Source organism: Xenopus laevis, chromosome 8S, assembly GCF_017654675.1.
Source record: "Xenopus laevis strain J_2021 chromosome 8S, Xenopus_laevis_v10.1, whole genome shotgun sequence".
Lineage (NCBI taxonomy): Eukaryota > Metazoa > Chordata > Amphibia > Anura > Pipidae > Xenopus > Xenopus laevis.
This window is the reverse complement of record NC_054386.1, coordinates 19091115-19116346: the sequence shown is the minus strand read 5'-3', so window position 1 is coordinate 19116346 and position 25232 is coordinate 19091115. Positions and strand designations below refer to the sequence as shown.

General features: G+C 38.2%; 1 protein-coding gene across 2 annotated transcripts; it reads left to right on the top strand.

The window, feature by feature from the left end:
• Positions 1-757: 757 nt before the first annotated feature.
• vrk1.S (VRK serine/threonine kinase 1 S homeolog) lies at positions 758-23572 on the top strand. Of its 2 annotated transcripts, none has more exons than XM_018232389.2 (13): positions 758-924; positions 5344-5508; positions 6370-6425; positions 7380-7449; positions 8621-8708; positions 8791-8899; positions 13799-13891; positions 14962-15094; positions 17179-17299; positions 17748-17806; positions 17922-18097; positions 22141-22222; positions 23403-23572. In XM_018232389.2, the coding sequence occupies exons 2-13, from the start codon at positions 5349-5351 to the stop codon at positions 23474-23476; spliced, it is 1221 nt and encodes a 406-aa protein (XP_018087878.1). In that variant the 5' UTR covers positions 758-924; positions 5344-5348; the 3' UTR covers positions 23477-23572. The 2 variants fall into 2 exon arrangements, with proteins under 2 accessions (XP_018087878.1, XP_018087879.1); XM_018232390.2 differs by lacking the exon at positions 758-924 and adding an exon at positions 1003-1140.
• The last annotated feature ends 1660 nt before the right edge of the window (positions 23573-25232 follow it).

The window sequence follows — 25232 nt, the reverse complement described above, 5'->3', positions numbered from 1 at the left end:
GGGCCCTGGAGCCAATGTTTTTTTTTAACTTATAAGGGGACCCTGACCATCAATAGCTTTTTATAATTTGTGTCTGTGTGGTCTTTGATGGGATGGAGTGGGGCTTGGGTGGAGTGGGCGGGATCTTGGGTGGGGCTTGGGTGGAGTGGGCGGGATCTTGGGTGGGGCTTTGGCGCTAGTGTGGGCGGGACCCCAAACATTTTATTGTACGCCGTGATTTCTAATGGCGGCGCTGTGGGCAAATATAGAGAACTGAGAATCTGATGGCAACGGCCACAGCCGGCACCTGTCACGAAAAATATTATGTTCCCTGACAAAAGTAGGAGTTGCGAGCACAGCAGGCGCCCGCAGATTTTTATTGTATAACTAACCCACCACTCTGACCAATTCAATTCCCACAGAGTGACTAAGGGCTCTTACACACGGCCGTTCCGACCTGCGCTCCCCTGCGTTCCGTTTTTTGGCGTTCAGCCGCAGGGGAGCGCAGGAATAGACGCAAGTAATGATTTGAAATGGGGCTGTACTCACTCAGGCGCGTGTAGGCGCCGAACGCAGGAAAAATGCAGCATGTTGCGTCTGAACCTGCGTTCGGCGCCTACACGCGCCTGAGTGAGTACAGCCCCATTTCAAATCATTACTTGCGTCTATTCCTGCGCTCCCCTGCGGCTGAACGCCAAAAAACAGAACGCAGGGGAGCGCAGGTCGGAACGGCCGTGTGTAAGAGCCCTAAGGGCTATATCCCGCGTCACTGCGCTTATATACTGTAATGGGACACTGCGGTCTCGCGAGATGAGACTTGTGACGTCGCGATAAGGCGATTAGTTGACGGCGGGAGCGAAGGTGTTGGACATTAGGGTTTGCGGGAAGTTTAAGCAGCGACTTAGAAGCGCGGTCTGTGCCCAGAAAAGTCGGAACAGTTGGGCGGTAAGTTATAAGTAGAAGTGACAGAATAAACGCCGTGTAGCAGGTTGTTTTGCGATGGCTGCTGGTACCTGCGCTCTGGAACGCCTATAACATTTGCGTAGTGCGGTTCTGATGCACCATTTTTATTCCATTTCTGGTTTTGCCCCTTTCAACGTGTGGATTTTAGATGGGAGCTGTTTAATGGTTTGGCCAGTTCGATCTACTGCATTTAAGGAGGTTCATATGTTTGTGTGTCCTGTTCTTATCCACTTGTTGTATGAATTAATCCTTTTTATTACGTTGTTTACAATGATTATTAGACTGCTGGCGGGGGTCATTGAACCCAGGCAATAATGGTGAATACTCTGAGTCTATCATTTCTATTGTTTCTTTTTATAACATAGTGACATTTTCTGTTCAGGCCAGATCCTGTGTTAGGGTTTCCACCTGTTCGCTTTTTATAAGGCCTGTTTGGGTCTGAACTTTCTGTTCTGGTTTCAGCCTTATGGAACCCAAACAATTATCTGGCCAATAGTGTACATGAAAAACCTTAAAATACAAAGATACTCCCCTAAATATGCAGGGTCGCCATTAGAAATCACGGAGCCCCACCCACTCCACCCAAGCCCCACCCAGATCCCGCCCACTCCACCCAAGCCCCACCCCACTCCGCCCAAAGACCACACAGACATCAGACCTAAAAAAGTAACCAACCAGACACAAGTTATAAAAAGCTATTGTTGGTCAGGGACCCTTTATAAGTTAAACGAAAAATTGGGGGCCCAAACATTTTTTAAAAAAAAAAAACCAAAACGTTCGTGGCAGGGCCCCCTTTACAAGTTTAAAAAAAAATTGGGGCCCCAAACAATATTTTTTTTTTTTAAAAAAAAACATTTGCACCAGGGCCCCCCCTTACAAGTTAAAAAAAAATTGGGGCCCCAAAAAATATTTTTTTAAAAAAACAGTGGCGCCAGGGCCCCCATTACAAGTTTAAAAAAAAAATTGGGCCCTCAAAATTTAAAAAAAATAAAAACGGTGGTGGCAGGACCCCCTTTACAAGTTAAAAAAAAATTTGGGCCCCCAAATTTTTTTTTTTTTTTTAAAAGAAAACATTGGTGCCAGGGGCCTATAGAATATTAAAATAATACATTGGTGGCCAGGGAATTAAAAAAAACGAAAAAAACCCACATTGGTGTTCAGTAGAATTGAACTCGTGGCTTCAGCATTTCAACTTCGCCTCCTTTCGTGACTTTGGGTCTTTTTCAAAAGCTGCAGCACTGCCGGGCCCCCCCTTCATGTCCGGGCCACTTGTCCCCCCCTGATGGCGGCCCTGTAAATATGGCTCACTATCAAGTACAGTTCATTTCTTATTATTACAGATACAAAAAAAAGCAAATCAATGAAAAATAAGTGTATTTTAGAGCTTTCTGGATAATTGATTTCCGTATAATACATCTCATACCTGTAATTAAATGATTGGGTTTAATTATCAAGCAGAATATAGCTAGAGATAGGGTGTGTGGGTTTTGAACTTGGCATCAATGCTTTAAAACATTGAGAATACTGGATAGAAATCCAGCCAGTTGCATCTAAGTGATGCAATAACCTTGCCCTTGTGTCATAACTCCACCAACATCATTTTGCCCTCCTCTGATGTCATCATGCCTGTTCCTATATCACTGCCCCACCCCCAATGTTCGGGTTTAGCCTTCAGCAAGGGTGCTAACCCTATCTCCTGTACATTTTCCATTCTGTCATTCAAGCAGGGTTGCCAGGTCTAATTTTCAAAACCAGCCAAAGTCGGCTACAAAACCAGCCCAAAACTAGCCAAGAGGCCCTTCAACAGTAGCCCAAAAACAGCACAATATGTGCAATGAAAAAAGTCTAAAAAAAATAAATGTGAAAATACGCCGTTTTCACTGATTTGCAAATTTTTCCATGAAGCAAAATGGGACAGATTCGCCCGTCACCAGGGGTTTAACTACAGAGGGGGCCCAGGAGGTATAGTTGCCTCATAAGGCCCTAATATATATATATACAATTTCAATAAATATTAGTAAATCAGCTCAACCTGTAGACATTTTGCTGGCTAGTAGATTTTTTTGCCCCAAAATCGTCTGAAATCGGGGAAAGTCACCGGAAAATATGAGTGCTTAAATGGGTGGTTCACCTTTAAGTTAACTTTTGGTATCTTACAGACTGGCCACTCTTAAGCAACTTTTCAATTGGTCTTCATGATTTATTTCTTATTGCTTTTGAATTATTTGCAGCCTTCTTCTGGCTCATTCCAGCTTTCAAATGAGGGTCACTGACCCCCATTTAAAAAAATGCTCTCTAAGGCTAACATATTGTTATTGCTTGTCTTGCTATTCAGGCCTTCTCCTATTGATATTCCAGTCTCTAATTCAAATCTGTGCATGGTTGCTAGGGTATATTGGGCCATAGCAACAAGATTGCTGAAAGTGCAAACTGGAGAGCAGCTAAATAAGATAATGAATAACTTAAAAACTACAGATAAAAAATTAAAACTAATTACAAGTTGTCTCAGAAAATCACTCTCTACATCATATTAAAAGTGAATTTAAAGGTGAACAACCCCTTTAAGAGGGACAGGAGACTGGGGTACTTACATTAAACTTGGCAGCTGGCAAGTACTAGGAGACACAGGCTTGGCACATTAGGGCAAACAACTTTGGCTGGTTTCCAAAGTACAAACTAGCCAAAGGCCCAAAAAGTAGCCCAAATCCGTACCTTGACTAGTTTGTACTTTCAAAACCCGCATGGGCTTTAAATAAGTAGCCCAATTTTGCTGTAAACCCGCCAACCTGGTAACCCTGCATTCAAGCCTCTCTGGTTGCTAGGGTAAATTGGGGGAGGGGGGGGGTCTAACCAATAACCAACAATTTAACAGCTTAAATTCCAAGCAAGAGCTGCTGAGTAAAAAGCCAAATAATTAAAAAAAGACTAACTTTACTAATAGTGAACTTGCCCCTTTAACATGCCAGACTGTCCTGTCTCGGGCCACTCATTGCACCCTTCTCTTGTACTGGCATGCAGATAATCTTAATGGTTCCAGTTCCCTGTTGATTTGAGAGCAGAGAGACCTAATCACTTACCCGTTTTTTGGGACCCAACAGATCAGCTTTAGTTAAGTGACTAGGCACTAAGACCTTATGAAGGGGTTTGTTTGGGGATTTTCAGATTGCATCTGAACTGTCTATAATTAGTGTTACAGAGAATAAGATTAAAATTTTGTATTTTATTTCTTAGGATGAGCCTATGTTTAAAGGAACAGTTCAGTGTAAAAATAAAAACTGGGTAATTAGGCTGTGCAAAAGAAAAAAATGTTTCTAATATAGTTAGCCAAAATGTAATGTATAAAGGCTGGAGTGATTGGTTGTCTAACAGAATAGAGCACTACTTCCTGTTTTTTAGCTCTCTAACTCTGTTAGTCAGTGACTTGAAGGGGGGCCACATGGACATAACTGTTCCGTGAGTTTGTAATTGATCTTCAGCATTCAGCTCAGATTCAAAAGCAACAGTTATGACCCATGTGGCCCCCCCTCAAGTCACTGATTGGTTACTGCCTGGTAACCAATCAGTGAAAGCCAAGAGAGCTGAAAAGCAGGAAGTAGTGTTCTGACTATTTTTGTATTTTTGGCTAACTATATTAGAAACATTTTTTATTTCGCACAGCCTCTATTTACCCACTTTTTATTTTTACACTGTTGCTTTTGAATCTGAGCTGAATGCTAAGGATCAATTACAAACTCACTGAACAGTTGTGTCCCATGTGGCTCCTCTTCAAGTCGCTGACTAACTCAGATTTAAAGAGCTGCAAAGCAGGAAGTTGTGTTCTATTCTGTTAGACAACCAATCCCTCCAGCCTTTATACATTACATTTTTGGCTAACTATATTAGAAACATGTTTTTATTTTGCACAGCCTATCTATTTACACTTTTTTTGTTTTTACATTGAACTGTCCTTTTAAGTGCTGTGGCGGACAGAATTAACCCTTAGCTGTGGCAGTGATCAGAACACCTCTACTGGCTGCAGATTGTTTTCAATTTTGTTTAAATGGAACTGCTGTGTATTGGCTTGTGGCCACTTCTTATGCTACATTCTTATATTTGCTGGTGTGATTTAAAGTGCTAATAATATGTGCTTGAACACTCTTAGCTCTTCCAAGCTTAGATGATAACACAAGGGAAAAACTACTGTCACGAGTCACATGAAGCCACTGAGAGGTGCATTACAGTCTTGTGAGTGCACAGACCTTATGACAGAACTTATGAGAACAGAACTTGACATTAGCCTGAAGAGATAATATTGACATATGCTATTGTTTGTTTTCTTTCCAACCACTTCATAATTCTATATCTAAAATCACTTTAGAATTCTACTTTTAATGTGTGTCTAAACTTCATATTTAAATACAGCAAAAATGCCACCCAAAAAAACCGCCACAGGAGCCAGAAAGGCCCCAACTAAAAGAAAACTGGCAGAAGAGTTTCCCGCAGGAGAGGTTCTAACTGATTCGGCAAAAAAGCAATGGAAATTGGGATTACCGATTGGACAGGGTGGATTTGGCCGTCTTTATCTGGGTTTGTAGTATTTACTCTGTCAATTTAATTTTACTCTTGAATGTTTTCTTTATGGATAGCACACACACACTTAGAGGCACCATGAATATAACCCCAAACAATGCACATTTTAGCCTGTTTAAATTAAATTACTATTAAAGTGGACCTGTCATCTACATGTAAAAAGCTTTATAACAAAAGTTGTTTGGAACTCATATTTTTTTCATTAAAGCATACATACCTGTTTTAAAGGTGTTTAAATATCTGAGCTGTCAATCAAATATTACCTGCCCCACCTCTATGCCTGAGGCATAGAGGTGGGGCAGTCAATTACATTTACTTTCCATTCAGCAATTCCTAGATGTCACTGCTCTCCACACATTCCCCCTTCCCTCCTCAGGCTCTATAATTGTGTAGGGCAATATGTATGGGCATTAGGTCCCCCATTCGGCACATACACTAGATTTCGGGATTATACGCTACTTGTCTTAATAACAGTGTCTACAAAATGACTCCTGCCTGCGTGCTGTGATTGTGTAATTCCAAGACTGAAGGTAACAAAATTTAAATAATAAATTTAGTGTAAGTAAGTTTTATTTTGCTGAACTAACCTGATGAAAAATAATTTGGAATCATTTCTTAGGGTGACAGGTCCCCTTTAAGCTTTAATTTTACATACCCTGATTTTAGATTTTCCCTCATTTTGCCATGCGTTTTCTGGTAGTCCCACAAATTTATAATGCATTTCTCTGATTTTACGTTTTGATTTGACACCCTTATTTTCTCCTGAGAAACCTCAAATGGGACTTCTAATGTATATATCATATAGAGTTAACTAAATTCAAACTCAAAATGTCAATAATGAAGGGTATTATTTTTCAGCGGATGAAAATTCTTCTAGAACTATAGGGCCAGATGCTCCATATGTCATTAAAGTAGTAAGTGTGTTTTTGCCTACTATTACTTTCCAGCATAATAGTTACTTACAGGTTATGATTTCATTGCAACTTCACGAACTAGTAGTGTGCAGAGCTAAATAGAATTCAGTGTTAGGAATATTTTCAGATAATATAGATTTGTCTAGTTACAGAGCTGTCCAATGCTATATTAGCACTAAGCATCATGGGTCCTTTCTCAAGTCACACACTTGAGAACTGTCCCATGATGCCTGAAACATGTCCTGTGAACCCACCGTAAACCACAAACGTAAATTTTTCCCATCATCTGTAATATCTAAAGGAAATTTCTTTGGATATGCATGACAGAACATCTAGGAAACGGCCACATTAGGACAATCCAAAAGCATAAACTATAGTGTTACCCATTTATTCCACTTTTAGTATTGTGTTTGGCCAGACTGACTAAAACGCTACAATCTCGAGCTCATTTAAAGGTGTAACCCGATGATGCTTTTGATCAACCTTTGGATGGATATCATGTCTTTTTAGTAATCCAAGCAGAGGTAAAGTTTGCACAAAGCAGTAACCCACAACAATAAATACGTTTTTTTTCCCCTCTATTTTCTATAACCACTTGACCAGCTAGTACATGTTATAACATATAAACATGCATATCATTTATTTAATTAAAAAAATATATATTCTCTCCCCCCACTATTTCCCTTTTATAAGTAAATCTATTTAATTTACATATATTTTAACAGGACATCTATTTGTTAAAAATGCCATATTTTAAAACAACTGGAATAGTTCCTTTTGCTTTGTTTAGGTTTCTTGTGATCATTCTGCTAATTAAATTTGTTTATTACTCATGGGATCTCGGACTACTATTCACTGTATACTGTTGCATAGCCCATATGCGTTTATAGTTTTTACGTGACTGTAGTTTTAATAGGATACAGTTCTATGATAAGCCATGTTTTCAATCTCTAGGAACCAAGTGAGAATGGGCCACTTTTCTCTGAACTTAAATTCTACATGCGTGCTGCAAAACCTGACCAAAGTAAGTTGAGCCTGAATATTGTCTGATTGTGCCTTCTCAATACATCATTTTTAAACAGATTGCTAAGTAGTTGCAACTTTTAGCAAGGTAACATCTCTGCAGTCCATAATTTTTATGTACAGATTTATCAAAACGTACGATTAGTGTTCACTACAAAAAACTTTGCTCACTTTTTGTTCATTCCTATAGGATTTTTAGATTTGTATTTATCAGTGGTTGAAAGTAAGATTTACCATCTGATATAATTCTACAAATCCCATAGAAATTAATAGAAAGTGCATTTTTTTTGTAGTTAGATCTAATCTGCTGCTTATTGTTTTAAAACACTAAAAGAAGTATCACAGCCATTCTGGGTATATTTTGAGCAGCTCCAATGGTGTAACGGGTGAAGTTCCATACTGTGGTGACAATATCCCAGAAATACTGTGTGTTGCCTTAAAGGAGAAGGAAAGGTTAAAACTAAGTAAGCCTTATCAGTAAGGTCCATCGAAATATACCAGTAAACCCCCAAAGTAGTGCTGCTCTGAGTCCCCTGTCAAAAGAAACACCACATTTCTTTCCTTCTATTGTGTACACATGGGCTTCTGTATCAGACTTCCTATTTTCAGCTTAAACCTCATTGCCCTGGGCAAGAGCATGCTCAGTTTGCTCCTCTTCCCCCCTCCCTCCCTTCTCTACTGTAATCTGAGCCCAGAGCAGGGAGAGACTCAGGCAGGAAGTGATGTCAAACCATGTTAATACTGCAGCTCCTATCCTAAACAAACAGAGATCTTCTAGAGCTTTTTACTCAGGTATGGTAAAACATTCTACAGAATAAATATAGCATTCTAGCTTGCACTATTGCAGCTAATCTATTGGCAATAAAATGCCTCTGTAGCTTTCCTTCTCCTTTAAGGCAAGCGTTCCCAACTTTTTTTTATTTAATTTTTTTACCCATAGGCCACATTTAATGTGTAATGATTTGTGGAGAAACGCAAGCATGGAAAAAAGTTCCTAGGTGTGCCAAATAAGCACCGTGATTGGCTATTTGGTAGCCCCTATGTGCATTGGCATTGTAAAGGAGGCTCTTTTTGGCAGTCTGGTTTTATGCAATGAAACTTTAGAAAATACTGCATGCCACAGCTTACTTATTGTAATACAAATGTTGCATTCACATTACTATATGTTTCAGTTCAGAAGTGGAGCACCTCTCATAAACTGAAGTATTTGGGTGTGCCCAGATACTGGGGCTCTGGTCTGCATACCAAAAATGGAAACAGGTGATTTATTAAAGCAGGGATTTGGATGTAGGCACTTTTTTTTTATATGTTGAAAGGTAACCTATTATATTCTGGTTCTCAGTTACAGGTTTATGGTAATAGATCGTTTTGGTCAGGACCTACAGAAGATTTTCGAAAACAAAGGAAAAATCTTTGGACGTACAACTGTTTTGAAGTTGAGTTTAAGACTGGTACGAACTTTGTCATTGCTTTGGTTTTTTTTTTTGTTACATCCTTTTGGCATTACATTTTTATTTTTGTCTCTTGTAGATATAGTGGTCTTTCATAACTTAAGATTTGAGTAGTACGTTCCATTCCTTAAGTGACACAATTTTTATTTTTTTTTTTCTCCATGGTAAACATAGCACTTTGTTGTAATTCTTCCTGCTGGAACCTTGTGGTGTGACACCCAGCCTGCTGTCAGCCACTTCCCATTTATATCAATAGGTGATGTTCTGTCTGTGGCAGATGCTTGCTCTGTCATGCACAGCTTGGTCATTCCAGAGAGATCTCTCACATATGAGCATCTGCCATAGGAGTTGATTTTCCTAGTTAAACGAAACTGAAAGTGGCTTCCTGTTGGTAGTAATATTTTGATTGCCACGGTTCCCCATAGGACTGTAATACTTAAAAATACAGCATTGGCCACAACCCTCATACTTAAGATATGGGTTTGGAACTTGGCAATGAATTTATAATAAGCAACCCAATTTCTTTTGGGGTGACAGCTTACTTAAAATGTAATGCATGCATAGTTGCATTATAGACCTGATAGAATTTGCCCTGAAAGTATAAAAAGTTTGAAAACCCTAAGTGATGTGCACACAAAAGGTCCCTTTTATGTCAGTGTATGAACACTGAAGCCTTTTCTTTGAGATGGGGAAACGAGTATTTATGGGCAACTGTAAAGTGTTGTCTAGTGTCTCTGTTTAAGGCAACCCTAGATCAACAGGCAGTCAGATTGCTAGGGCATGCTAGACATTAACGTTTCAATAAATAAAGAGATATAGCCAATGTGCTTATGTTAAAATAAGATTCGGGACTATGGTGAGTCTTGATGTACCTGTCTTATTTATATTAAACTTTGTTATACACGTAGTTTCTCTAAAGCAGCGATCCCTGACCTCTCTTACCTGTGAGCCGCATTCAAATGTAAAAAAAGTTGGGGAACAACACAAGCATGCAAGAAGTTCCTGGTGGTGCCAGTTGTGGGCTGTGATTCACCATTTGGTAGCCCCTATGTGTACTGGCAGCCTACAGAACTGCTACTAATACAAGGCATGGCACAGTTCTTTAACGCCAAACATGGCAGAAATATGCAGTCCTAATGTACGAGTAGGTAATTCTTCCCCAGTCATAGTGTTTGTCTAAAGATGGTACACCCTCATAGTTTAGCAGGCAGGGAGAAAGGTTGGCTCATCCTGAAGGAAATGTAGTCCACTACTTATTTCATTTAATACACTCCGCTTATTCTCTTACATAGGCGGAGGGTGGTTTTCCCTTTTTTTTTTTTTTTTTTTTTTTTTGAGTAGGCTAAGTCTAATGTTACATCAACCGTTTCTTCAGCAGCGATTTTCCTAATGGCGGAGAAACCACAGTTTTAGTCTCATGTTATATGCATTGGCAAAAGTTGCAATTCGCCAGTTTGTCTATACAGGGTGGGTTTTTGGATAAAAGTGCACTACAATCAGAAATCTGTCCCATGCATGGGCTGACTTAAAAGATACATGCTGATGAGCCCACAGGCTGTCCAGGCAACTTTTTCACTCGACATGGATGAAACCCAGACTATTTTGAAAGTAATATGCATAGCGCTCTTATTATCTGGATTATAGAAAATGTTCTGTTCATCCGCATTACTAGAAATGAGGACTAATGCTTGGATTGTTTAACTTTAAACCATGTTTATTGGTCTACTTTCACATAAAATACAATGGATATGCTAACTGTCATTCATTGGAGATCTTGCATATAAAACTATAATGTAGATATATTTTCTTTCCCTTGCAAAAAAACCAAAACAGTAGCTGCCTTTTTACTGCAGTTTCGAAGTAGTATAGTATAATAGTAGATGAGATTAAAAAAAACTTGCATTCAACCATCAACACAAAATTTATGTCTAAGTGAAAGTAGCTTAAAGGAAAACTATACCCCCAAAATGAACACTTAAGCAACTGATAGTTCATATCATATTAAGTGGCATATTAAAGAATCTTACCAAACTGGAATATATATTAAAGTAAATATTGCCCTTTTACATCTCTTGCCTTGAGCCACCATTTTGTGATGGTCTGTGTGCTGCCTCAGAGATCACCTGACCAGAAATACTTCAACTCTAACTGTAACAGGAAGAAGTGAGGAAGCAAAAGACACAACTCTGTCTGTTAATTGGCTCATGTGACCTAACATGTATGGTTTGTTTGAGTGTACAGTGAATCCTACGATCCCAGGGGGCGGCCCTTATTTTTTTAAAATGGCAATTTTCTATTTATGATTACCCAATGGCACATACTACTAGAAAAGTATATTATGAAAATGGTTTATTTACATGAAGCAGGATTTTACATATGAGCTGTTTTATGCAATATCTTTTTATAGAGACCTACGTTGTTTGGGGGGTATAGTTTTCCTTTAACTGATCTATCTGATCCAGAGTAAGGGTGCCCATTCATGGAGAGATCCGCTCATTTGGCGATGTCGCCAAACGAGCGGATCTCCCGTCCGATATGGCCACCTTGAGGTGGGCCCTAGGGCCCAACGATCGGATCCTAGTGAACGCAAACGGGCGGTCGGATCGCGGGCCGGCATCAACGAACATCAATGCAGCTGCGATCCGACGGGATTTTTGATCCCATCCCAACGAGTCGGCCAGATCTCGATCGGGGAAGCCCGTTGGGGGGGCCCCCATACACGGGCCAATAAGCTAGTAAGAAGAAGTAATGGCATATTGATTTGCCAGACATCTAAGGATACAAGGTCTTTAACCTCTTAAGGAAACAGACACCAATAGGCAATCACAATGGTTCCATTGAAGTATTCAGGTTGGTGTTCGCTTAAACTTACAAAGTTGTGAAAGTGGAAACTGGTCACAATGGTCCCATAACAACTGCATCACATCTTCACACTTGGTTTCAGCCAATGGAACTACCATTGAGAATGGTATTTAAATTTTGTGCCAATAATTCATTTCAAAACTACCTATCTAGGATGAGTTGAGATGAGTAATACAAGTATTAAACAATCCCCACATACCAGACAAGCAGGTGGGGATGAGCAGCTGCTTTGTCTCTTGGCCCTATTCTCTAGCTCAAACAACCATCCTTGGTAAAGCTCAGTTGCAGGTTGGGATTTTTTTCTAAAGACACCAGTGAGCAGCACCCTTTGCCCCCTCCCCTCAGACAAGCTGCAATAGATTATTTTTTTTTTTTTTGTCTTCACATTTTTTTTTTTAAAAATCGGTTTGGGGGAGCCTTAATGAAATCCACCTATGTTCTCCTAGCAGACAAGGTAAAACCGCTACAGCCTCCCAAATTCATTAGAATTTATATTGTACATGCATACAATCCCTATTGCATTACACTATTCTACTCCATCTGTTCTTCTAGACCAGGGGTCCCCAACCTTTTTTTGACCAGTGAGTCACATTCAAATGCAAAAAGAGTTGGGAAGCAACACAAGCATGAAAAAGTTCCCGTAGTTGACCAAAAAGGGCTGTGATTGGCTATTTGGTAGCCCCTTTGTGGACTGGCAGCCTACAAGAAACCCTGTTTGGTAGTACACCTGGTTTTTATGCAACCAAAACTTGCCTAATAAACAGGAATTCGAAAATAAGCACCTGCTTTGAGGCCACTGAGTGCAACATCCAAGGGGTTGGTGAGCAACATGTTGCCCGTGAGCTACTGGTTGGGGATCATTGTTCTAGACAATAAAACTATAGCTTTTCAGACTAATTATTACGGTTTAAAGGAGCAGCTCAGTGTAAAAATAAAACTGGGTTAGTAGGCTGCAAATTCTAAACTGTTTTCAATATAGTTTGTTAGCCAAAAATGTAATCTATAAAGGTTAGAGCAAACGGAAATCTAACATAATATCCGTGACCCAACTTCCTCCTTTGCATCTCTCTAACATGTTGGCTAATTGAAAGGCAGCCACATAGGACATAACTCTTTAGTTAGATCATAAGCATGCAGGTCAAAAGCAAACTAACTGAACCTCTATGTCCCCTAACTAAACCTTTTTACTTTTTTCACAGCCTCTCTTTACCTAGTCTTTATTTTTACACTAAACAGTTCCTTTAAGAAAAGTCATTTGCAGCTTATCAACTGGCAATTTGGCTACAGCAACTGTTTATTTTTTAACCCAAAGTTGAGACTGTTACAAATTCCTTCAGAGCTCGAAGAGAGAGACAAAAAGAAAGGAGTACGTGGCGTTGCACATTATCTATTTGCAAATTTGTGTTTGATTGTGTCTTCCAAAAACGTTGTGATCAGCTAATTCATCGTGATTGTACAAACATCAATTGTGTTAAAAATTCACCTCTAACCCTAATATCTGTCTCTTAACTCCATTATACTTTGTAGATCTACATTATTTGATTGCTACACTGTTTAGATTATTTTGCTTACATGTACAAGCTATAGGAATGTCTGTAACCCCCCTCTTATGCTTGGAGTGTCATGCAACTCCCCTTCAATTTTTTCTATTTGGAAAGGGATGGAGTCCAGGACTTGATGTCCCTCTGCCTGACCTAAAAATGGAAAAAGTCGAGGGAGAGAAAACATATTATTGTGAGTCTAAGAGGGGTAAAGGGTGGGAATACGTATGAAAATCATAGTTCCTTTTAGCTTGTGGAATCGGATCCCTCTTTGAACTTCCAAAAATTTATTTTTTCAGACAGTGCTTGTGCACTTTTTTTAGCCCAACTGAATGAGCTTATGTCAAAAAGTGGGAAATTTATTTTCCCATTAATATATTATTATACGGTTTATTGTATGAAATAAAATGTGATTTTGCTAGCAATGTGTCTGCCTTGCCTTTCAAGGGTTTAACATACCAAACCACTGTAGTTAATGGCTTTTTTTTTCTTTCAGATTGACATTCTGGAGTATATTCACGAACATGAATATGTACATGGAGATATTAAAGCATCAAATATTTTGGTTCACCATAAAAATCCAGATCAGGTATGTTTAAGTAGTATAGTATTGAGAGATACTCTGTTATGAATGAATTATAGTGGTCTACATACTAGTGAAGTTGGTTGGGGTGTTGGGTAATTTGTCTTCTAGGTACATTGAGACGAAAGCCCTCTGTGCCTTTCTGATTAAGGAGGTCTATTTAAATAATGATAGTCTTTTTTTTATTTTCAACCCAATCCTACCTCCTGAACAAAATTACTGGTTGTTTCAGTATCTGGTAGCTATCTCCTCATCTGCCCATTGTGCTTTCCAGCTTTAGGAAGGCATCTGTGTAGATGCATGGTGGGTGCCATCACAGCCCTTACAGGATTAGGGAGACAAACATGCACATGTGAGTTATTGCTTGCCTCTACTGTCCGAATGTTTGGCTGGCATATATTAAAGGAAATCTAAACCCAAATGAAAAATGAATATAAATGTATTCAGAGTGCTCCTCTGAGCACTTCTGAGATTTTCTTTTTGTAAAGGCTTTCTTAGACTTTTAATACCAGACCTTTGGCTCAGCAGCTGTCTTTCATAGGTCTTGTGACAGCAGCCTTACCCCCATATGCAATATAAGGCACTAAGTTTGCCCAGGAGCAGTAACCCATGACAACCAATAATATCCTTGCATTTAAACAGGTGACCAGTAAATGCTTCCTGTTTGGTTGCTATGGGTTACTGCTCCTGGGCAAACTTAGTTCCTTTTATTACATAACCCCATAAATGTTAACTGAGTGCTAATATCTTAGAAAGCACTATACATAGGAAGTAAATGTAAATTGCGGATGTGCTCATAGGAGCACTCTTGAGTATGCGTAACATTTTATCTGTTTGTGTTTTAGATCCCCCTTAATATGACCTATAGCTACTTCAGTCTAGGTTCACTTTAAATAAGTGCAATGCAATGGAAAACTGCAGAGAATAATACCTGCAGTATATTTGGTTGCTTACTTTAATAAACGCACTATGCAGTTACACTTGGTAAAGTTAAATGCACATCTACTATATCATATTTGTGTTTCATCATGGCTGGTTTTGGGAAAACTGAACCTTTTTGTGTTGGACTTTTGCAGGTGTTTTTGGTAGATTATGGTCTTACCTACAGGTATTGCCCAGACGGTGTTCACAAAGAGTACAAAGAAGACCCCAGAAAATGTCATAATGGCACAATTGAATTTACAAGTATTGATGCCCACAAAGGAGTCAGTAAGAATTGAACTTATTCATCAACAATTTCTGAATACTGCCAGAAAGCTTCTTAACATTGTGTTATCAAAAAATCCCTAATTGGGATCTGTCTAAAATTCATAATTCATTTTTCACTTAGCATTAATTGAAAACTGGGTTTGAGGAATCTATATGATTTGCTCATAATGTTTGTCATTTTAGAAGACTTTGAGACTTTCTTTTAACAAACATCATATTTTTTTGCATACTGGCTCAGCTGTTAATTTACTGTTTTAAGGGGTGCTGTTTTTGAAGAATTAATTTGTATTTCTGTCCAAACAACTTGTTAGGCCACCTACATAAAGTATGCAAATTACTTGGCGCTCTACTGAAATGTGACATCCTGGGGAAAAAAAAAAACCTCGGAATTTAGACTAGGCATATGGGATGAAAGATATATTCTTAATAATTGAACTTAAAAATAAACACTTAATAGGTCATCAAGTCTCTTCAATAGGAGCAAAAGTTAAAAGGAAGAAATAACCTGCTCTTTGCCATAAGGTATTATGTACAGAAAGGTACAAAAATATACTCTGAACTGCCTCCAAAACAATATCTATCTATCCAATATCTATCCATACCTACACTTGTTTTACATAAGCCCAAGTAAATTAATTATTCTGTTAGAAAAAATAAAACCAAAAAACTAAATTGCAAATAAGAGGTTATATAATTTCTAGACATACCTGTATGATTCCTCAGATTAAGAGGAAAGGCCCAATTCTCACAGGAACCATTTGTCCATCCGCCCGGGCAGTGTCAACCAACCCTTCCATTGCCATGTTGCATGCTGAAGTGATGGATTGTGAGTTCTGAAATCCCTCTGCTTTCCAAAGAGTCTGCACTACTTACCATGCAAAACAAGGGATCTGTCTGAGGAATCGAACAAGTCTGTGAAAATAAATATTATTTTTCATAGGCATACGCAATTCTTTCAATGGATTCAGAATAAACCAATATAAAAATTTAGGTTTTTTTTTTCTTTTAAATTAAGGGAGTCGTGCCATTAAAACCTATAGTTATGCTATGCAATTTAGGCCCTGTGGCCAAAGCAACCTAGTTTTAGTATTTAGACTGTGTTTGAGGGTCTGAACCAACACAAATTTTCCATTGCAGGTTATTGGCATTTATAAAATTAACTTATCCCATTACTTGCTGTTTGTGTACTGTTAGCGTAACACCCCCGTGTCAATGTGTACCTTTAACCTCACAAATGCAGACTAAGCTGCATTTGTTATATAAAATCATATACATATTCTGAAGCACTTTTCAGAGACTTTATATACAGGTATGGGACCTGTTATCCAGAATGCTTGGAGCCTTGGGTTGTTCCTATAACAGATATTTCCTTAATTTGGATCTTCATACCATAGCTCTATCAAAAATTCATGTTAATTATTAATAAACCCATTAGGCTGGTTTTCCGTCCAATAAGGTTTAATGAGATCTTAGTTTGGCCAAAGTACAAGGTACTGTTCTATTACAGATAAAAAGGAAATCATTTTAAAAAAATTGGCTCATTTATAAAATGGAGACTATGGGAGATGGCCTTTCCGTTATAGATATATAGCTATATATATAAATAATACATAATGTTTTCCATCAGTCCCTTGCCCATTGCAGCTTACATTCTAGAGTCCCTAAAACACACGGGCGATCCCTTTACTTGTGTCACAATATTTTATCCTAAGATTGAAGCAGAGGTCTGGCCTAAGTCAGTACTTAATAATTCAAAAAAAACAGAACGAAAAGCGGGGTACTTTTCCTTTCTGTTTTTTTGATTCTAGAGTCCCTATCACATTCGCACACGCAGTTTTCTCGGCAGCTAATTAATTTGCCTTTGTCTTTTGAATGTAAGAGGGAAGAAATGGACCATTTACCTATGTTTCCCTGCTTGAAATTGAACTTGGGACCCCAGCACTGTTTAGCGTCATTGCATCACACTGCACCACCGTACTGCCCATATTGGTGACCTAGTCCACTGATGAATGTCCAACAAATCAGCTTGCCCCATGATGTAAAACAATCCATGCTCTAAAATTATCATTTGGGTTAATTTGCAGGTCCTTCAAGAAGAGGAGACTTGGAAATACTTGGTTATTGCATGATTCAGTGGTTATGTGGCAAGCTGCCGTGGGAAAATAAACTGAGTGATCCTGGTTATGTTTCCAGTTCGAAAATAAGGTATATATCTTTTATATTTATTTTTTAATTAAACTGCCAGCTTTAGCATTTGAAATACTTATTTATTGCCCGTTATTAGCCTTGAGTAACCTGATTGCCACTCAATTTCATGACATAAAATTAGCATTTGAATGATGAGTATGTGGATGTCTAATATTACAGCTACATTATGATGCAATGACCAAGTTCAAAAACGTATTGGTTGTCATACTTGACAGCATTTCCAATCTTAATATGTATTTTAGACACGCCTCTGATCTTTCTTACTCTATCATCCCTAACTTTCTCTTTTCTGGAAACATGCGTTTTTCATTCACCATGAAAATCTGCGTATATTTTAATTGTGTAACATTATTTTTTCCTAATGGGTAGACTAAAATAATAATTCATGTAAATAAGTGTGTTCCTGTTCATTTTAACCGATTTTGATGTGTAATGTTCTCTCTAGGTATGGTGATAATATCTCAGAACTTATGGAAACATGTTTTCCTGGGAAAAATAAGCCAGGTAGGAAAAATATATTTTCATTATGGTACAATTAGCTATTTAGTCATTTTCTGTTTTCATTTAGAATTATGATTGAAATTCTATATATAGAATAATAATTTTTATTTTTTTCCAGAGGAAATTGGCAAGTTCATGGAAGCAGTTAAAGAACTGTCTTATTCTGAAAAACCTCCATATCTGCACTTACGAGACATACTTTTGCAAGGCCTTAAATCCATAGGGAGTAAAGATGATGGAAAACTTGACTTCTCCCTTTGCGAGAATGGAGTTGTTACTCACAATGGACGAAAGGTAGTACCACAGTTAGGTAGAAGTTCGCCATTGCTTTTAGGGCAATGGCACATGGAACCGTTTTGGTTGTTTTCCGTGTGTGAGATTTTTAGTAGCTTGGTAATAACCCACTGTTGCCCTCCATTGCCTAGCTAATTTAAAACAAGTTGCTTTGGGATAGTAGAATGTAGGATTCCTACACCCTGGTTTCTTAAGCACTCCATCAAAGACCGTTCCCTGTCCTATTGTAATAGAATTAATGCAGAATTTGAGACATAAGTGGCAAAAAAAGCAGCTCAAATCCAACCACATAGTTTTAAAGGAGAACTAAAGCTTAACTAAAGTAGGCTAGAAATGTTATGATTTGGGCTTCTGTACCAGCCCAAGGCAACCACAGCCTTTTAACAGTAAAGATCTGTGTCTCCAAAGATGCCCCAGTAGCTCTACATCTTTTTCTGATGATTCACTTCACATGCTCTGTGCTGCTGTCATTTGCTGAGCTTAGGGACCGACTCACAATATACAGGAGATATAGAAATGTCGCAATATAAGGCTGATTAATCATTAATACAGATAATTACTACATGACCGCACAGAAACCAGAGCAGTTAGCATCAGAATTTAATAGTCAGCCCTGTAGCATCCACTTACATTATACAAATCTATGTTTCTGCTTGATAATTTGTGACGACCCCTAAGCTTAGCTTCTCAACAGCTGCTCAGAGCCCACTGAGCATTTGAGTGTCAGACACTTTCCAAGATGGTGACCCCCTGTGACAAGTTTGAAGTCCCGGATCATTGCTGCTATTGACAAATCTGAAACTCTAGGCTGGTGCAATAAGTGCAGTATATACAGTGTGACATTTTTAGCCACATTTATTTTTAGGGTTTAGTTCTCTAACATTGATGTTTGAAAGCTGAGCCCATGGCAACTGGCAAACTTCTTAAGGGGCACAGCTAGGGTTGCCACCTTTTCTGGACAAAAATACCAGCCTTCCTATATATTTCTTTTTTTCCCTATGAATAACATTGGGATCAGCCACCATTTTTACCGGCGAGGCCTGTAAAATACCGGCCAGGTGGCAACCCTAGGCATAGCCAGCCTACACCTGTGTCTATCCATTCAGAGGTTTGTTTGAAGGTAGTATAGCTCACTATCTAATCTTCATTTGTGTCTATAGCATTACACAGGGATAGGTGTTGTCTTTAAATGGGAACCATTTTACAAACTCCCCCATCTGATCTTAAAATACAAAAGGGGGAGGGTGAGCGTGGCTTTCCACTGATTCAAGCAGTATTGGGAAGCATTACCTTTGCAGCCCTGGCCTCAGCTTGTGCTAGAAATTTAAATGAGGTTAGTAAGAAATGAGAAAATGTCTGTGTTATCCTTATGCAATCATTGTATGGTTCTGCTGATATACATAGAAGAATAATCTTCTCTTTGCATATTAGCTTAAAGCTTGTGACACCGTCACTTTTAGATCTATATTTTGGGTCAGGAAAAAAAGTGTCTGTGTATTTTTGACTGATGTATCCGAAATCTGCTGACATGCTAACCTTGAATTTCTGGCTGGCTTTAATCAGGCCTGTGCACCAGCAGAATACATGTATCTAATGCACTCCTTCAATACGTTTTGCATATGGAATCTCCCACGGGGAAGCTGCCCTGTACCAGCTGAGGGTTACCTGCCCATTGCAGTTATTGTATGTAATTATCAAACCAATCTGTTCAGCCCAGCAGGGTTTAGATGGTAATCTGGAAGCAGTGCTCCTTCAATGAGAAATGGATTGCACTCTCTACCCCCTAACCTCCTTTGCCCGGCGGCATTGAATCTATACAGCTGCTTTCTAAGCATCAAAGCTTGCGACCCATCTTAAGTATAGTTGTCAGAATTGTATAATATGTATAGCTCTTTGACACGAGCTTGGCTCCGGACGTTTCCATGCCATGTAAATCGGCAAACTATTCCTTCGGCGCATGCATTGAAAAATGCACGTTTGGTTCCATTTAATCATTGTCATTTTATTTTAATGTGGACCTGTCACCCAGACTTAAAAAGCTGTATAATAAAAGTCCTTTTCAAATTAAACCTGAAATCCAGATTTTTTTTATTTTATTCAAGCATTCATAGCTATTGTGAACTCATTTAAAAATCTCGGCTTTCAATCAAATATTGTCTGCCCCTCCTCTATGCCTTAGGCTTTCACTTTCCATTCAGCACTTCCTAGATGTCACTGCTCTCCCCACAGTCCCCCATTCTCTTTACCATCCAATTGTGCAGCCAGGGCACGAGGATGGAAATCAGGCCCCCCATTGTGCTGCACAAACAAGATTTTGAGACTTGCCTTAATAAGTGTCCACAAAATGGCTCCTGTCTGCTTACTATAATTATGAATTCCCAGACTGATGGAAACAAGGTCCAAATAATTTATACAGTGTAATTAAAGTTCATTTTGCTGACTAACATGATAAAATAGGATTCAGAATAATTTTTTTTGGGTGACTGGTCCCCTTTAAGGTAGCCTGCCATTTTCCTTCATGCTATTCTTTACCATGAATTTGTCAGCCCAGTGCTGAAGAGAGCACAACACAGGAGTAATTCATTCCACAGTAATGATCGGCGAAATATGCTAATTTTCGTTTTTAATACGCAAGCACAATGCTGATCTCTTAACAAGAATAAAGTGATTTATATGACACTTAATTCTCTGGGCATTATATTGTGCAGTAGTTGCATTTTTGATTGCTCATCCTGGTTTGTTACGTTTAATCCTATTGTACATATTACTGTACATTTATAGTCCATTTAATTTTTGATTACATGTTGCATGGGACGCTGCACCCAAAGCAAAAAACCTATACGTTTTTGTTTTTTAAGGTTATAGAGAAGGCATATGCCTTTGCTACTGTTCCTTGTATACCCATATTCTTGCACAGCAGGGCAAGGTACAATAGTGCTTTTTTTTTTCTTGGCTTTGTATGCACACACTCATACCGGACAAATGGGTGTTAAAGAGATTGCCACTTAACAACGGTTTGTATGTTTAAAAATGGAATTCTAAGCACCTTTCCAGTATACACTACACAAATTAGATATTTAATGTTTATTTGTAACTACTTAAAGGGATACTGTCATGGGGAAAATTTTTTTCAAAATTAATCCGTTAATAGTGCTGCTCCAGCAGAATTCTGCACTGAAATGCGTTTCTCAAAAGAGCAAACAGATTTTTTTTTTTATATTCAATTTTGAAATCTGACATGGGGCTAGACATTTTTTCAATTTCCCAGCTGCCCCAAGTCATGTGACTTGTGCTCTGATAAACTTCAATCACTCTTTACTGCCGTATTACAAGTTGGAGTGATATTACCCCCTCCCTTATACCCCAGCAGCGAAACAAATGAACAATGGGAAGGTAACCAGATAACAGCTCCCTAACACAAGATAACCGCTGCCTGGTAAAAACCCATGTCCCACTAAGACACATTCCGTTACATTGAGAAGGAAAAACAGCAGCCTGCCAGAAAGCATTTTTCTCCTAAAGTGCAGGCACAAGTCACAAGCTGGGAAATTGACAAAATGTCTAGCCCCATGTGAGATTTCAAAATTGAATATACAAAAATCTGTTTGCTCTTTTGAGAAATGGATTTCAGTGCAGAATTCTGCTGGATTAGCACTATTAACTTGTGTTTTGAAAAGTAATATATCCATTTATATTTTCTGCACTTGTGGTTTTGACTCTGATTGACAGACTTGGAGGTAGATCTGGCAGTTTCTGGGTTGATGTTTTGTTTTTTGTTTTTTAATGAACAAATAAAGCTGATGTTCTAAATGAAGCAGTGTCTCCGGTGCTCTGTGATTGTGACTTTGCTATATTTTCAAGAGTCTGAATGAGAGATCAATAAGAAAGAAGCTGCATCGCGTAGAAATGACATCATAATTCTCTAATTCAGAAGCTCAGGGTTCTATGGAGATACAGTAGTTACATATCAGTTGTATTTTGTGTGCTTTATTTCCTATACCTTCACTTCTACATTCTGTTTCTCTGCTTGTTTCCCTTATTAGAGAAAGCTGGCTAAGGTGAATGATAATCCTGCAGAAGAGTCCGAAGAACCAGAAGTTGCAGATAAAAAGAAAAAATCAAGAGGTTAGTGTCCAGTATTTGATATTTTATCTGTGCAAGCCACAAAACAGTACAGTTATGGCGTTATCCGGAAATTCCTTATCCAGAAAGCTCTGAATAATGAAAAACTTCTCTCCTATAAAATTTTAAAAAAATATTCCCTTCTTCTCAAATAATGAAACAGTGCCTTGTCTTTGATCCCAAATAAGATATAATTAATTTTTATTGGAAGCAAAACCAGCCTATTGGGTTTATTTAATGCTTTCATAATTTTCTAGTAGACTTAAGGTATGAAGATCCAAATTACAGAAAGATCCGTTTTGCAGAAAACCTAAAGTCCCAAGCATTCTGGATAACAGATCCCATACTTGTAATAGAAACATCTTTTATCTGGCACAAACCAGTGCATTTGTGAACTTAAGCCGGCTTGCTGTATAAAAAAAATCTGGATTCAGTGCATGCCTCGTAAATAGTAGTATACAAGAACCGTTACTTCTGTTGTCTTTTAACTGCCCAACGGACACCAAGATTTGATATACAAGCATTGCCACATGCTTACGTCTTGGCTGTTCTGTCACTGAGTCTGGGGCGGAAAAATATTTGGCTTGACGGTTTTTTTTTTTTCCTGAAAAAATCGGTGCACAATTAAAGATGTGTATATATAAGTATGAGATTGTTTACCATGCAGTATAAATTGAAAACTCTTGGCTAGCCCTAAAATTTTCCAAAAGCAATATGTGTGTAACATAGTAACATAGTTTTTTTTTTTTTTTTTTTTTTTTTAAATCTGCCATTTGATCCAGAGGAAGGACCAGTCCCTGGATCAACTTGTACTATGAGCTATCTCCAATAACCCTGTATTCCCTCACTTGCTAAAAAGCTATCCAACCCCTTCTTAAAGCTATCTAATGTATCAGCCAGAGAGAATTCCACATCTTCACAGCTCTCACTGTAAAAAAAACCCCTTCCGAATATTTAGGCGGAACCTCTTCTTCTAATCGGAATGGGTGACCTTGTGACAGCTGGAAAGACCTACTTGTAAATAAAGCATTAGAGAGATTATTATATGACCCCCTTATATATTTATACATAGTTATAATATCACCCCCTTAAGCGTGTAGTAATGTAGCACCATAAATCTATACAGTCCATTATAGAATGGAGAGTACAAAGTCTCTGGCAACTAATCCTCTCTTTTCTACAGGGCGTGCTGCAAAAGCCACTTCCAGTCCTACTGCACCAAAAGGAAGGGGGCGTGGAAGAGGGAAAAAAAAATAGCTCTTGAGCACCTTTGGGTTTTATATGATTTTATATGTTGTATCAAAATGTCTACACTGGTGTTAATTATCTTTCAATAAACATTTTGATTATTAATTTAACAAGTATAGCCCTATTTTATATTGTGACCAAAGTAAAACATCTGAAGGCATTAGTTAATGTGATAATCAGACTTTGCGGATGGAAGTGCTTCACATTTCTTCCTTTAGGGGTATTATTACATTTTGGTAGTTTTTAAAACCAGCTTCTATGTATTTATCTTATTGGTGATTGCCTTGTATTACTTTGTGTAGTTTAGAAAACAGTAGTGGCTGAATAAAGCCCCTACACCGCTAAACCTGGTAATTTTCCATATACAGCTATATTTGTTTTATTGCTTCTGTTATCCATGAATTGATGGTTTGCAATTTATTTACTATCTGGTTCAATGAATGTATGCTATAACCATGCAATTTCTTAAAGGAATTGTTCAGTATATAAATATAAAAACTGAGTAAATAGGCTGTGCAAAATAAAAAAAATTTCTAATATAGTTAGTCAAAAATAAAATCTATAAAGGCTGGAGTGACTGGATGTCGAACAGAACACTACTTCCTGCTTTTTTAGCTCTCATGGTTTTCACTGAGGTTACCAGGCAGTAACCAATCATAGACTTGAGGGGAGGCAATATGGGTCATAACTGTTTCTTTTGAATCTGAGCTGAATGCTGAGGATCAATTGCAAACTTACTAAACAGTTATGTCCCATGTGGTCCCCCTTCAAGTCACTGACTAACTCCGAGTTAGAGAGCTGAAAAGCAGGAAGTTGGATTCTGGCTGTTATATTAGACATCCAGTCACTCCAGTCTTTATATATTCCATTTTTTTTTGCCTAACGAACTATATTAGAAACATTTTTTATTTTGCACAGCCTATTTATTTACAGTTTTTTTTTTTTTCTTACAATCTTCCTTTAAAGGCACAGTATACGCCAAAAAAGGCACATTAAATAGGATTTGGGTTTTAAAAAAAAAAATTCTAACATTCATTTAATAGCACTGGGAAAATTTGCATCTGGGTTGTAACCAATGGCAATAAACCAGCCAATTGCGTATGGTGTGAGAAGAGTGGATAGTAGTGCTCCTATATCAGTGATCTGTTAAATCTAGGGAATGTTTTGAAGCCCCTCAATTGATGCCAGGGTTGAAGCCTGAAGGAGTAGGTTTGAATTAGTTGTGAAGCTAGAAAATAGAGACTGGTTTGGTAGAGCTAGGCCTACAAAACTGTATAGACCAGGTTGCAAACTTCTTTCTATCTAAATATAAAAATTGACCAAACTTCCCAACCCACATGTCCTCAATTTACCATTAAATCCGAACAAAAAAAACATGTGCAGGAAAAAGTTGCAAACAAAATAGTGTCAAAATGAATTGTGCAAACCTTTTTGGTTTGATGCCGGAAACATGACTTTTTCAGATTGAAACCAACCCAAAACCCTCGAAGATCGTGAAGTTACGAAACATCTTCCAATTGTTAGAGACCGTTTGATATTGCTTTTTACATGATTTCGACAGGTTTTAGCTGGAGTATTTAGAGATTAGTATTTTAAGCAGCTTTGGAGCATAATAAATCTTGAAAAATCTTAGTTTTTTCCCCCCTCTTAAACTAGTTTTCACCCTAGAAAACTCAACCAGAAAAAGCTTCATAAATAGGCCCAAGTGTGTCTTCATTGAGTCAGCCAGGGGTGAGTGGGAGCGGTGCTTCAATTCTGCATGCCG